At 38.8% G+C, this 12,917-nt stretch overlaps 1 protein-coding gene across 2 annotated transcripts in view; it reads left to right on the forward strand.

The window, feature by feature from the left end:
• Positions 1-12,320, forward strand: part of GRIK4 (glutamate ionotropic receptor kainate type subunit 4) — a 564,520-nt gene extending 552,200 nt beyond the window's left edge. For both annotated transcript variants that reach the window (XM_075328388.1, XM_075328389.1), the window contains exons 18-20: positions 484-612; positions 5,577-5,695; positions 10,995-12,320. In XM_075328388.1, the coding sequence (XP_075184503.1) occupies positions 484-612; positions 5,577-5,695; positions 10,995-11,357 (611 nt within the window). In that variant the 3' untranslated portion in view covers positions 11,358-12,320. The remainder of the gene's footprint in view (positions 1-483; positions 613-5,576; positions 5,696-10,994) is intronic.
• The last annotated feature ends 597 nt before the right edge of the window (positions 12,321-12,917 follow it).

Here is a 12,917-nt window from a genome sequence, read left to right on the forward strand (position 1 = left end):
GGTTTTGTTGAAGTTAACTTAACAGTCTTATTCTGAACACAAAGAGATCAGATCTCATACTTTGCACTGACAAGGGGCAATCACCCCGAAACACTGTGTCTGCAAATTGAGGTTGTAATTTGGCATAAATCCTAAATCATATGACAAGGCTTGTTAAAGGGCCACTTTTGACTATTAGGATTGCTACCTCTAAAAGGGGGCACTAGAGTTTGTCTACTTCCTTCCTGAAGATACAATAATCATATTTTCCAGATGAACATTACGGCTATAAGTCTCCTCACTACTAGCATGTTGGCTTGGTGTGTCAGTCTCTGCAAGGAGAAAAGTTTTCCCCTCAGACCCCGTGTTTAAAAGTGGCACTATAACTAAATGTGAGATTTTTGATTAAGTGGAAAGGAGTTTTGGACAGGAATGCGCAAATAACTTTAGACACTTTTGTAAGCTGTGAGTTTAATTTGATTAGTATTTTTTTTTGCCTTGAAGGCTCAGTTTTCCGAGATGAGATTGATTTGGCAATATTACAGCTGCAAGAAAACAACTGTCTAGAGGATCTGAAAAGAAAGTGGTGGGATGGAGGTATATGTCCAAAAGAAGAAGACCACCGAGCAAAAGGTAACTGTTTTCGTCTGAAAAGGATTCTCCAAATATAATGTGAGGTCACATAGAGAGTTTTTGGAGTGGACTCACATCCTGTGCAAACGCCAGCTGTGTTACACAGGAAGCATCAAACAGCTGCAACCAAACCAATCTCTGATCGCAGTTATGTAACCATTTAAATGCTGCTGTCAATCACTGTCAGTGGCTTTAAATTTACTGGTTGCTGGTTTGCTGATGATTCGATTCCCACATCATCCTAACCTTCCCTTCCTAGCTGGGCTTCATGAGAGAATTTCAATTACACTACATACTGCGATACTGTTGTATTACAGTACATGGTAAAAGCATTCATGCAATCGCAAGATCAAGTTCAAAGAAACTAAAAGATAAAGTGAAAGTAAAAATGTTTTAAAAAGTATTAAAAAGTACAAAATAAGAAAAGTTTAACTCACGCCCTTTTTACCAGGTCAAAAATTATAGGAATTAAAAATTGTTAAAAAAAACAAATGTTTGGTATTATGTCTGTAAAAGTCCAATCTATAAAAACATCAACTCATTTGAACCGTACAAAAAACAAAAAAAAAATGAAATGGTAGACACCAGCTGAAATCTATCAGTAATTAGAAAGCAATCCTGCCACTTATTGAAAGATAGCTGGTTTAACTGATAGCCTAAAAAGGGAGCAACACAAAAAAACTCTCATGATGGGTAAAACCAGTGAGCTGTCTCAAGAACTTTACCACTTTATTTTTACAAAACATACTGAGGATATTGGTTATAGAATTTCTAAACTACTGAAGGTTCTGGTGAGCACTGTTGAGGCCATAATCCAGAAGTGGAAAAACATTATTTCACCATAAATCGGCTCCCTGCAAAATTTCAGACAGAGTAGTGAAAAGAATTATCAGAAGAGTTGTCCAAAAGCCAAGGACCACCTGTGGAGAGCTATAGAAAGACCTGGAATCAGCAGGTACAATTCTTTCAAAGAAAACCATAAGTATTGTACTCAACCTCCATGACCTGTATACATGCTCAACACACAAGACTCCATTGCAAACAAAAAGCATATTCAAGTGCGTTTAACCCCTTCACAAACTTGGACATACTGGTGCATCCAAGGTCATGTCCCTGCCTTTGATGCAGGCTTGCACGCCAAGCCTGCATGTTTCACTGCCCAGGTCGGCTTATCTGATTAGCCTACATGTACAGCTAACATGCGTGGGCGGATCGTAGATTCATCCTCGCCTGTTAACCAGTTAAATCCCACTGTCAATCTCTGACAGCGGCATTTAATGCATGACGACGGGGAGTGCAGCATTCCTCTACCCTCATTGGCGGCTCTGTGACATGATCACGCGGTGCCAATGGGTTGAGATGACAGTCAGGAATCAGTTGATAACCTTTGACACTGTCATGACTTCCTGTGAACGCAGGTGAGCAATCGGACAATATCAGCTTAAACTCCTTGAAGGGAACTAGTTAAAGCAAGAAAAAAATGTAAAAAAGGTTTTCAAAAATATGAAAAAATGTAAAACACAGAACTTCAAATTTCCCCCCTTAAGCCCTATTTGAAAATGAAACAATTTAAAAAAAATACACATTTAGCATCACCGTGTTCAGAAATGCCAAATTTATTAAAATATAAAATCAATTATTCTAATCAGTAAAGGGCATAACGAGAAACAAAAATTAAAATGACAAAATTACATTTTTTTGGTCATCGCAACATTACAAGAAAATGCAGTACAAGGCGATCAAAACATCACATCTACCCAAAAATGGTATTTATTATTATTATTATTATTATTTATTTATAGAGCACCATTAATTCCATGGTGCTGTACATGAGAAGGGGGTTACATACAAAATACGTATACAAGTTACAGTAGACAGACTAGTACAGAGGGAAGAGGGCCCTACCCTTGCGGGCTTACATTCTATAGGATTATGGGGAGGAGACAATAGGTGGGGTGTAGGTCAGGCGGCAGCTCCGCACGGTGGTCGGGCGGCAGCTCCGCACGGTGGTCGGGCGGCAGCTCCGCACGGTGGTCGGGCGGCAGCTCCGCACGGTGGTCGGGCGGCAGCTCCGCACGGTGGTCATTGGTATAATTAAAAAGGTAAGCTCAGGACACAAAAAAATAAGCCATCACTGTTTGGTATCTACAAATTTGTATTGACCTGGAGAATCATACAGACAGGTCAGTTTTGCCACATAGTCAACATGGTAATTAAAAAAAAACGCTTGGATTTGTACTTTTTTTTTGCCATTTCACTGCACTTGGATTTTTTTCCCCATTATTTCCTGTACAATACATTGCAGAATAAATGAGGTAATTCAAAAGTACAGGTAGATGGGAATATTATGGTGTGGGGCTGTTTTTCAGCATACAGCACTGGCAAACTTTATGTAATTGAAGGAAGTATGGACAAATATACCAAAATATTCTTGATAAAAATCTGTTGCCATCTACCAGGATGGTGAAGATGAAATAAGGGTGGACATTTCAGCAAGACAATGATCCCAAACACACAACCTAGGAATCTCTCAATTGGATTCAAATAAAGCCGCTAGAAAGGCTGAGGAAACCACCAGACCTGAATCCAATAGAAAATTCATAGAAGGAACTAAAGCTCATCATAGAAGGAGCCCACAAAACCTTCAGGATTTGAAAAGTGTTTGTGTGGAGGAATGGGCCAAAATCATAGTTGAGCAACGCACGTGACTAGTTTCTCTATATGAGGCATCTTGAAGCTGTCATCACCAACAAATGCTTTGTATGAAGTATTAAATAAGTGTCAGTAAGTGTGCTCAATACTTTTTCACAGTGTAATTTCTTATTATTAAACATCACTAAATTTATTGACATCTATGGTTTAATTTCTTCACCTGTTTAGATTGGATGAGCTGTTATTAACATCTGGTGAGAAATTCATGTCAGTAACACCTTAAGAAATATAGAGTATTTACTTAGAAAATTGATGACGTGTTCAATACTTACAGCTGTATATCCAATATGGTATCCATAAAAACTAGAGCAAAAAAACAAGACCTCACACAGGTCTATTGCCTCAATAATAAAGAGGCTGTGGGTCTCAGAAATGTGCAACACAAATAAAAAAAATATATAAATGTTTGAATTTTTTGAACACAGTAAAACATGAAAAAGTTAAAGTTGTTATCACCTTATCATAAAATTAAAAACATTATAACTCTAAAAAGAAAGTGAAGAAAAAATAAAAGCGCCAAAATATAAAATTGCCTGGTCATAAAAAACATCTTTTATACATAAATAATAACAGTGAAGATAATAATTTATACGGTATCTTATTAAAGAAAATGTCTCTTTTCTCACCTATCAGTCGCTCTTTGTCTTCTGCACTTAACATTCACTCTCAAAAATTACTTACATTTGTTCACAAATCTGTCTTCAGGGAGGGGAAAAATTACATCTGCTGCCCATAAAACTCTATGAAGAAGAAAGTGGGAAAAGCTGGAGGAAAAAAAGTCACAACATACATAGAGTAATTGCTGAAGTTTCTAGTACAGAAGAAAACACTGCTAAAAATTTAGGATACAAGTCATATGATGGCAATAAACAGTGTCATTCCTCCTGTAAATAGACGGCATATTCTAAAAAGTTACATGACAATGCAGTTCACTCTTAAGTCCTGAATGATTACTCGGTGAAGCAAAATATATTATACCAACAGTTTATAGTAAAAAAAGAAAACGTAAAAACTCTGCAAAAATCTAAGTGTACGGGCACCTGACATTGTTTTCAAGCAGATTACGCCTGAAACCGCCTGAAAAAGTGCTCAACAGACAGTTTTCCCCGAAGCATCTTCTTTTACGTCTTTTATATAATTTTTCTTCCAATGTTTTGTTTTTATTTCATTTGGTCAGTAAGATTTAGGATATACAATATAATAGAGCTCAGCTTTCAAAGCCTGATGAGGTTAACAAAAGTAAAAAAAGATAAAATCTGACCCTCAGACTGGAGACCGTGCGCTGTCCCTTATGCCAGAGGTACACTTTATGGTAGCGAGGTCTGAGTTGCCAGAGTGACCCGATCTCCTGTCCAAGCCCTAGTGTATTTCCTCCCCGCCTTCTCCACCCAGGGGGTGAGCCAGAACCGAACAGGGGAAAAAGCAAAGCTCATACACACGTCAATCAAACACAAAAGAGCAACTATACGTGCACAGGGGGAAATAACATAAAAGGGAGGAAGTAAACAGACAACTGGGAAACTTCTTCAACGTACAATAAGCACACCCCAGATCACCAAAATTGGATCACCACAATAAGACTGTAATCGCTGCACAAGCTGGAGCTATTATCGGCACTGATTAGCAGGATCCAGTATCTTATATCAGAAGGAGACAGCTGAGATTGGTCATTAGCAACCTAAACTCCTAGCAGAGTTCCCCAGATCAGCAGATAACAGCCGATGCCCACCTCTGGCTTATCAACTAGGAGATATCAGGTTACCTGTCAGGTTCTACAGTGTGAACATAGCCTGACGCCACTATGACACCTAATGAGTCTGGAACCAAACATCACATGACAAGAACATATGCACAACAAGTCATTTTATTTATTTTATTTTTTGACATTGCTGTGCATATGTTCATTCTTTTTGCCGTTTGTTTAGCACTTTTTCAGGTGGTTTCTTGATAAAGACACCTTGTGTGCATACCCTCAACAAGATTTATTTTTTTTCTAACACTTGTCCTCTCATAGGCAATCTTAGCTTCCATCTTGTTTTCAATCTTCATATCAGACGTTTTCATTGAAAAGATGGAGAAATGAAATGCAGGAGTCAGGATCTAGTGCCCACTCCATTGAATCTGTCGAGCACTCATCTAGTCTAAGTGCTCTACAGTATTAAAATCTATAAATGCTCCTTTCTGAAACAAGCATAAAGTAGAAAATGTAAGCATGTTTTTATGACCTGTTGATTTTTCTTTTTTTGCTAAAGGTTTAGGAATGGAAAACATTGGCGGCATCTTTGTCGTGTTAATCTGTGGTCTGATAGTAGCTATTTTCATGGCGATACTTGAGTTCCTGTGGACCATACGCCATTCTGAAGAACCTGAGGTAAAATATGACATCTTAATTGGCATTATGCCTGAATAATTTTGTATACATCAACTATACTGATCATCTACCCGTGCTCCAGATGTTCCCCAAAAAACATAATAACTATAGTTGAGCGAGTATAGCCACTATACTCATAACGAGTACTGTCTAATACTTGCTTATTCGTTCCGAATAGCGTGTGCAATACAAGACAATGGGGAAAACCTCTCAAAGTAATGAGTAACCTGAATGCTGTACTTTTCGTGCGAGTAGTGAATAGTGCGGAATTCGGGTTACTCGTTACATTGCGAGTATTCCCCATTGACTTGCAAGTGACACGCTATTCGGAACGAATACGCGAGTATCAGACAGTATTTGTTATGAGTATAGAGAGTACGAATAGTTAGGTACTCGCTCAACTCTAGTAATAACCAAGTATTGTTCATCAACTCAATAATCTACCCATGCTCCGGCTTACCCATGGTATATTATTATTATTATATCTAAATATTGTATACATTAACCTAACAAAACAGAATTTACTCAGGCTCCAGATTGCCAATTCTCTATAAACCCCTCATACTCCGTGTGGTTTTTCATTTTTGCTCTTTCACTTTTACCGCCTCTTGCTCCAAGAGCCGTAACTTTTTTATTTTACCATTGACATAACCATAGGTGGCTTGTTTTTATGGGATGAGTTGTTGTTTTGAAATACAGAATTCATTTTGGCCAAAAATGTGAAGAAAAATGAGAAAAAAAGGTACTAGGAATACAATTTTTTTTTACGGTTTTGCTTTTTCAGAATTCATTATGCACTAGAACTTACCTGGCACTATGATTTTCCAGGTCAGTATAATGATGCCAATAATAATCTTGCATAGTTTTTTTTTATTTTTTATTTGAGGGGTGAAAAAAATTCATAAACTGGTCATTTATTCATAAAATTGGTTTGTGTCATAATTTTTAAATTTTTCTGGCAATGGAGCTCTTTGAAGGCCTGCATTTGGGTGTCAAGCTGATGTTTTTTGTGATATTATATTTGGATTCATGTAATGTTTTTATAGCTATATATTGCACTTTTGCAGGGAATTTGTGGTGATCGTGCAATGGCAGTTCTGGTTTTGTTATTTCCATTTCAGTGATCATCGTATAGGTTAAATTTTTTTTATTCTACTAGTTTAGGCACTCACGCCTACACCAACACCAAGTATGTTAATGTACAGTATATACATATATTTTTATAAATATATATGCATATACAATATTTTTAGGACTTTAAGGCTCACCGGACCATAACTACAAAATACATACAGCTGCACTCTAGAATGCAAAAAAATGAATAAGGGAACTCTGGTATTGCATTACTGCTATAGGAATATTTGAAAAAAGAGCTTACGTATTGGCCAATGCATGTGAACCTGGTAACCAGCGGCAAGATATATCTCTATATACCAGGAACCTAACTCAAATGCCTCTTTGTGGGTTAAAAACCTACATGTCCGGGCAGCTAGGATCCAGCTATAAAGGAGGATGGACACACCCTGGTTATAGGGTGTGGTGCTCAATCAGAAAGAGATGCACTATAAATATATCAAATAGACTGACCCACACATCCAGATGTGAACAGGTGCTAGCTGAAAACACATTATACTACAGACACATAAATAAATACCGGACCATAATACACACTTAGGTTTTAGAGGACGAAAATAGGAAAAAAAAAATTAAAAGCAAAAAATGTGGTCATTATGCACTGTTATGTGGGGAATCTGCTGCTAACATTGTTAGGGGGAGATCTGCTGCTGACACTGTTATGGGGTAATGTCCTCAAATTTTGTCTAATGTCCCCCAAGCTGAACCCCTTTCTAGTATATATGTCCCCCATCCTGGTATATACGTTCCCCATCCTGGGCTCCTCATGGTATATATGTTCCCCATCTTGGTATATAAGGACCTCATCCTGGTAAACATGTCCTCCATCATAGGCCCATCCTGGTATATATGTCCCTCATCCTGATATATATAATTCCCATCCTGGTATTTATGTTCCTCACCCTGGTATATAGGCCCTCATCCTGGTATATATGTTCCTCATCATGGTATATATGTCACCTATCATGCACCCATCCTAGTATATATGTCCCCCATCATGGGCCCATCCTGGTATATGTGTCTCTCATCCTGGTATATATGTTCCTCATCCTGTTATATATGACTTCCATCATGAGCCCAACCTCTTATATATGTCCTCCATCCTGACATATGTCTCCCACCCTGGTATATATGTCCCCCATCCTGGTATATATGTCCCCCATCCTGGTGTATATGTCCCCCATCATGGGCCTATACTGGTATATATGCCTCCAGTTATGCCGCACACATAAAAAAAAAAAATAATTCTACTCATCTTCCCTCCACTCCCCAGGTGTGCAGTGTTCTCTTCTGATGCAGGCAACTGACTTCAGCTTGTAAGTGACAGGCAGCGCAGGAGCAGTGTCACCACTGCAGGAAGCCAGCGGCACCAGGAGCAGTGAATGTTCATTTCCCCATTCCAGGAAAATTAATATTCACTGCTCACCACACCCATAATCATGGCCACTTCTTGGTGCCAGGATCAGTGATAGTAAAAAGCTTCACAGTTATTTACTATCACTGACCTCAATGGCAAGAGGTGGCCTGGATTATGAGTATGGGGTGAAGTGAATTTAATAGGGAAATTAATATTCACTGCTATTGCAGCCACCAGTTTCCTGTATTGGCAATCCTGCTCCTGCCTCCTATGACCCCGCTCCACCACCGCTGCCTCTCTTATATTATATATTATATACATATATACAGTATGTGTGTATATATATATATATATATATACATATATATATATATATATATATACAGAGAGAGAGAGAGAGAACACAGGTGGGTAATTAAATTTCCCGAGGGGCCACATCAGAGACTGTAACTGTTGTAGAGGGCCAAACCAATAAAGTGAAATAAATTTTGCTCAATATTGATATTAACATATTATTTTATATTAATATCTATTGTATCTCTTCATATTGAGCAGAATTAAGTATGCTGAGAACCCTTATTTACCCTATGAGCCCACACATAGTCCCCCTATATACAGTGTGACACATACATATAGCTACCCTATATACAGCAGGAACCACCACAAAGTCCTTTTATTTATAGTATGAGCCCCCAAATAGTCCCCTTATGCACAGTATGAGCCCCCACATAGCCTCTGATATACAGAAAGAGCCCGCACATAGCCCTTCAATATACAGTATGAGCCCCACATAGCCTCTTATATACAGTATAAGCCCCCACATAGCCCTCCAACATACAATGTGAGCAAACACACAGCTCCCCTTCATACATGAAACCCCAAATAGTCTCCTGATACACTGTATGAGCCCCCACGCAGTCCCTCTATATATATGAGCCCTCAAATAGTCTCTTTATACATAGTGTGATCCCCCACATACCCCCCTATATACAGTATGAGGCCCCAAATGGTTTCCTTATACACAGTGTAAGCCCTACATAGTCCCCTATATACAGTATGAGCCCCAAATAGTCTCCTTATACACACTATGAACCCACACATACCCTCCTATATACAGTTTGCGCCCACACATTGTCCACTATACACAGTGTGAGCTCCCACATTGCCTCCTATATACAGTATGAGCCCCCACATACCTCGCTCCCATTCCCAGCAGGGCTGCACTCTGCTCCGGTCTCCAGTACACTGACGTCACTTTATCACATCTGCTGTCTCAGTCACACACAGTGATTGGTGAAAGAAGGAGCTAATAGCTCCATCCTATTAATATATTTGTAAACTTAAGGCTCGGACTGCAACACACAGTGAAGATGACCCAGTAGTAACCACAACAGATATTTAGAAGGAGAATGTAGGTGGCATGGGTAAGCAAAAAGTAAAAATAAAGTTCGGATCAAACAAATCAAATGACAGCCCATTTCACAGTTTCACCTGACTGATCAGGTACATGCAATCACTGAATACTATCATGAACAAATCCTCTTAACAATAACCTAATCCTGGCCCTTCATCCATCAACGGAGCGTCAATGTCACCCTTACTTGTAGTCACAATATATACTTAAACAAGAAACCTATACCTTCACAATTCATTTACGCTTTTGGCTCACTAATGTGGTGCAGCTATGTTGAAATGCACATCACCGACAAGCTATTCGTCCTGTCAGTACCATTGTCATGGTGTGAAGCAACGACCTGGCTCGCTTAGCTACAGCTCTGTAGCAAATGTTCGTTTCTCAGTCTCTTGTACTTGATGTCCAATCTTCGGTGTTTGCATAGTATAATCCTTTTCTGGTAATGATGTTCGGTCTTCAGGATCCTCTGACGATAGTACTCAGTCTTTGGGTTCCTTTGGTGACGGTATGCTTTCGTCGGGTTCTTCTGGCAATGGTATTTGGTCTTTGGGTTCCTCTGGCGACGATATGCTGTCATTGGGTTTCTCTGGTGATAGTATGCAGTCTTCAGGTTTCTCTGGGCTCAAACACACTTCCAGATTATTCCACCGCAGGGGACACAGGACTGACCTGCTGCGCCCACGTCTGCTCACTTCATAATCCTGGCACCAACTCCCCTTTCCCACTGCTGGCCCAGCCTTTTATACATTGTAATCACACTACAGTTGTCACCTGACTCTTCCCCATGAGGAAACCTACTCCTTACAGATCGGTTCCTAGGAGCTCTGGTCCTCCGGCAGATGGCGATGTTAGTGTGCAGATGCCATGGGGCAATGAACAGAAGTATCTTCTTCTAACCACACTCTTACATATTCACTGCTATCAGAGAATACAGAAAGAGGCCATATTGGCTGTCACAGACCACTTTACCCAGGTCTGATGTAGAGAAAGGCTCCATAGAGAGAGCTAAAATGTAACTGTTGTTGGCAAATAAATGATCCTTACTTTTTCACTATTTTGGATGTGCTGCCTCCTTTTTGGATTTTTATATCTTTGATAGGAAGCTTTGCCAGTTTCCCTGGGGGAGTTTTGCACCTATTTAGCCAGTGCTACATTTTTTCTATGATTTTTATCTATTTATCTATCTGTCTGTCTATACGTATTAATGTGAGATATTATTTCCTGTATTTTCTTATTCCACCTAGAGGACTCTCTTGCTTTCCAGTGCAAAACACTGTATTACAATGGCATCAAGCGGATTAAGTGATAGCCCATCGCTGCTCCTGATCACCCATCTGTCCATTATATATCCATTATGTTGTTTATCTTATACTGTAATTACTTTTTTTTTCCAGGTTTCTGTGTGCAAAGAGATGGCGACAGAGTTAAGCAACATAATTCTCTGCAAGGACAGTCTCCTACCGCGTCGTAGGCGTGGGGGTCTTATACGTTCTAGATCTACCATTCAGGATGATAGAAGAGGACGCAATACTAGTATTCTCAGCAATGGTAAACTTTGTGGTGGAAGTGGGCCTGACCCACTGGCACAGAGACTGGCACAAGAAGCAGCTCTGGTAGCCCGGGAATGTACACATATTCGAGTATGTCCAGAGTGCCGGCGCTTTCAAGGACTCAGAGCACGTACCTCTGCGGGATCTCCAGCACAAAGTGAGGAGAGTTTATGGGAGAAGACTACAAACAGCAGTGAGCCGGAGTAGAAAGCCATGGGCGGTAAAGAGGATACACAACATCCAGTGCGGTTTTTTAGTCATCATTTAATTATACAAATACACTTTTTACAGCTGGAAGAAAATCCTGTTCGTGGATTATCCACAGAACAAAAACAAATCTCCCACAATGGATTTCTATGATCTGAGCTGCTGTTGACATCACAAAACTAATGGTGTCTCGTACAAATTAGCAGAGGACTAAACCTAGTCACATAATATCGTTATTTTTGGATCTTGAGGGCCATTGTCTTCCTTTTCCCAAAGTCGTAAACACCTAGAGGCTTTTATTTGGAAACCCACAATGTCTGTAGTAGTAAAACATTTGGTCTAAATTGATAAATGGTGCGAATAGGGTTTGTTCTACGTTCATGGGAACCGTTTTTTGGTGTTTGAATTGGTTGAAAATGTTTTACCATGGCTTCATGTGTGTCTTTGAAGGTTGTGTTATACCAGTGTCCATGTTTTGTAGAGAAAGTCCAAGCCCTATATGAAGTGTACATCCAGGCACGTGAAAAGCTGGTGTCATGGGATATAAATACTCGTGACTGTCATGTAAATATAGAGCTTTGTCATTTGTGTCATGAGAATAAGAGCTAGATTTGCTAAATCATATTGGTTAAAGTAAATGAAAGAAAAAAACAAAATCCATTACCACATGGTGGTATGGTGACAAGAAGAACTGTTAAATATTCAGTAGGATTATGTGTACAAAACAACTGTAGAAACATCAAAAAGACAGTTGTTGTGTACCACTTTCCTTTATGACTTACATAATGTTACATTTGGTAAATCTACTCCTTATTACAAAAAAAAGAAAAAATAATGAAAAGAAAATAAATCCACTCCAGGAGTCCATTAAAGCTGTGTATGAAAGAATTATAATGATATTTTTTGATGAAAAATCTACAATTCTATGCAATTTCTGTAAAATAAAGAGAACAATTCTTAGTATGTTTGCATAGGTGTAATGTATGTCCACAGTGTCCTGGTAGATGCTTATATTTTTTTATATAATGGTGCAAAAATATTCTTTTGTAATTGAAATGTTGATGGATTTTTGTTCGTTTGCAAGAACAGGAAAAAGACTACAACAATTCATAAAAAGGTGTCAGAGTGATAACAAATGTGAAGACAAAGAAATAATACTAGTAGAGATAAGCAGAAAGAGTTTGAGTAGAATTTCCTGAAATTTGCACATTTTGAGATCTGATTTCCTTCTCTCTTGTCTTCTCTCTTTTTCTCTCCAGTAGTGTGTAAGTTCTTTTTATCAACAGGGTTCTCTCTCCTTTCCTGTCCCCCACTTGTATTTTCTGAGCAATTATAAGCTTTCCATACTGAGATTCGTGCAAATTTAATCACTGCTCTTCAAAGCCACAGTTCTTGGAATCAGTGAGGACTCCATCAATCGCAACCGCAATGATTACAACAATATATAAAATTGAGAATACATCCTTGTCATAATGTAATGGTATGAGAGAATAAGTCTATTGAAACATAACTTCATCATAATTTGGACATGAACCAAGAGCTTGCAATCTAACACTACAT

This window comes from Anomaloglossus baeobatrachus, chromosome 11, assembly GCF_048569485.1.
Source record: "Anomaloglossus baeobatrachus isolate aAnoBae1 chromosome 11, aAnoBae1.hap1, whole genome shotgun sequence".
Classification (NCBI taxonomy): Eukaryota; Metazoa; Chordata; class Amphibia; order Anura; family Aromobatidae; genus Anomaloglossus; species Anomaloglossus baeobatrachus.